General features: G+C 38.5%; 1 protein-coding gene across 1 annotated transcript; it reads right to left on the bottom strand.

Moving 5' to 3' along the window:
* Window positions 1–469: 469 nt before the first annotated feature.
* On the bottom strand, window positions 470–1620 carry LOC101306102 (glutathione transferase GST 23-like). Its single transcript, XM_004309248.1, has 2 exons — window positions 1229–1620; window positions 470–976 (listed from the first exon to the last, which is right to left on the bottom strand). The coding sequence occupies exons 1-2, from the start codon at window positions 1541–1543 to the stop codon at window positions 620–622; spliced, it is 672 nt and encodes a 223-aa protein (XP_004309296.1). The 5' UTR covers window positions 1544–1620; the 3' UTR covers window positions 470–619.
* Between the last annotated feature and the right edge of the window lie 871 nt (window positions 1621–2491).

The raw sequence follows: 2491 nt of genomic DNA, 5'->3' as shown, positions 1-2491 counted from the left end.
GACCACAAATGCTGTGCTTACACACAAGACTACCCTTCTTCCCAAAAGCTTTGCGGGAACTACTTTACGACGACGGACGACCGCCCTTAGGGGGTTTGCTGCACAAACACCCTGCAGAGGAAAAGCTTCCCAGAGAATAGAAGATGCTCTCCTCTTCTCTTCACTTTAGGTTGTGCAAATCGATCTGTTTCTAATAACCTAGGTTTTCTAAATTCTGTTTTAATTTTTGATTATATTTTGTATATATAAATTATAGAATTACATGCTACCTGATAAACAAATTACCAATATTGAATAATCTAAGCCGTTAGATATATTCAAATTTTTCTTATATCTAACGGTGAAGAATATTCAAAAGAGTTGATGCATGCCATGCATCAACTCACCCTAGAATTTCTCCACAACAACCGGCCACTTACAGATAGTTGGCTGGATTAGACCAAATGGTATACAAAATGACATCTTAATTAAAACTTTCAGGCCAAACACAAAATTATTAAGAAGAAGTGACTAAAAATGTAACAAATTAATGATCGCTATTCGGGTTGATTTCAGGGTTCGGTATTTGTTCCATCAATCCCTACGTTCAGGAAACACATTGCGAGTGGCAAGGTGTTGATCAGGAAGAAGCCAGCAAGCTTTCCCTGATTGTCTTAAAAAAGGCAACCATCCTGTCATGATCAGGAAGGTTTTCTTTGATTACAGGCACATCTTTGAAGCTGTTAGTCCATGCATGAACGTGAGGAAAGGCATGGGGTTCTAGCAGCTGCACCCCGACCAATTCTTCAATGACCCCATACCATCGAGCAATATATCCAAATGCTATGTCCACGATTCCAATGCTATCTCCTCCAAAGAATCTCTTCTTATCAAGACCTGCGTGCTCTTCAATGGTTCTCAGCAACTCTAGGGTCTCTTTCTTGGCCTTCTCTTGCTCCTCGCCTGTAGTTCGAAAGACCATCCAAACAGCAGGAGCCTACAAAAATTAGAGACGTCGTTAGTGGATTAGTTTTTTATTTGTTTTCTGTAGTTTGGTTCCATTTCCAGACTTTGTTCTGCAGTAAGCTTTTGAAAATTTCAAAGTGCAGATCAGATTTAACTTACGTTTTTATAGAACTATAAATAAATGCAAGAACTGAATGTTTTTTTTTTTTCAATATAGAGTGAACTGAATCTTTGGATATGAATAAAGTTGTAATTCAAACTTGGAATGGATATATAGGCATACCGTATCTTCAGCAAACTTAACCCAGAACCTGGCCATGGCTCTCTCATAAGGGTCACTGGGCAGCAAAGGGTTCTGGCTCCATGTTTCTTCTAGATATTCGATGATGACCATGGACTCGCAAATCGGCTTATCTCCATGAACAAGAACTGGGATCTTCTTGTGAACTGGGTTGTACTTAAGAAGTTGATCACTTTTCTTGTAGGGAAGGTGTTCTTCAGTGTAATCATATGGAATCCCTTTCAGCTTCAGAGCCCATATAACTCTTGTACTAAATGGACTACACCATGTTCCGAATAGCTTCACCTGATCAGCCATGTCGATCGAAGGTTCGGATAGATTTAAGATTAGCTAGCACTGTTTAGCTGTGTGAGAGCTTGTTGGATCTCCAAGTCATTTTACGCAGAAGTGAAAACTCGATTATAAATCCTCCCTTGCTTGCCCACCGAGCATTGCAATGTTAATTAAACAATTAAAAGGGAGTAGAATTCAAATAGCTTGTCATCCACTTTCTTTCTATATTATTACTTTATGTACTATTTTTCTTTTCGGTCAAGAAGAAGCTCATTATTACTTTATGTACTGGTTTACAATTATTGATATGATAGACCCAGCAATATTTCCGAACGAGTCTAAAGTTGTTGTTCGTGTTGTTATATTTAATTTTTAAAAATGGTAAACCCAAAAGTTCAGCATTTCCAAATTCAGCTCATCAACGAAGATTTCCTCTAGCTCCCTTGTTTTAATGAATATTTATTCAGCTTGACCAAAACAAAATAAAGAAACTCAACGAATGCCAAACCTAACTTTTGTCGATCGACATATAGTCATATATATACACTTCTGATGAAGAATAAAGTGTAGTGACAAAGAGATAGCAAGAGAGTCATCTTATTCATTGATAGGAGCCCTTTATATAGGGAATTACACAATACCAATATGGTAAGGATATGAATACATAAATCTAGTCTAACTACATATCCTATTGGCATAAGGCCAAGACACACATAGAGAATATCCTAGAACACTCCCCCTTGTGCCGCGCGCTGATATGCCGATGGTGCTGATCTGTTGCCTCGTCAAAAACCTCGTCAAGTCACAAAAACCCTGTGGGAGAAAAACTGAACCTTGATCGTAGGAGAAAAAGAGTACAACGCACCATTCACATTTGATAGTGACATGTATGTATGTGCTAGACTCCCCCTGAAGTTCGCACCTCCCCCTGATCTTTACATCAATCATAGGGCTCTTCCTGATTCTTACTAA

The sequence above is a fragment of the Fragaria vesca genome, unplaced genomic scaffold (assembly GCF_000184155.1).
Source record: "Fragaria vesca subsp. vesca unplaced genomic scaffold, FraVesHawaii_1.0 scf0510164, whole genome shotgun sequence".
Lineage (NCBI taxonomy): Eukaryota > Viridiplantae > Streptophyta > Magnoliopsida > Rosales > Rosaceae > Fragaria > Fragaria vesca.
This window is presented reverse-complemented; position numbering and strand designations above follow the sequence as displayed.

Bases quoted from the DNA above. Each gene is read 5' to 3' on its own strand.
- LOC101306102 (XM_004309248.1), bottom strand. From the start codon at position 1,543: ATGGCTGATCAGGTGAAGCTATTCGGAACATGGTGTAGTCCATTTAGT. The intron at 977-1,228 runs GTATGCCTATAT...TAATTTTTGTAG, and splicing joins TTAAGTTTGCTGAAGATACG to GCTCCTGCTGTTTGGATGGT.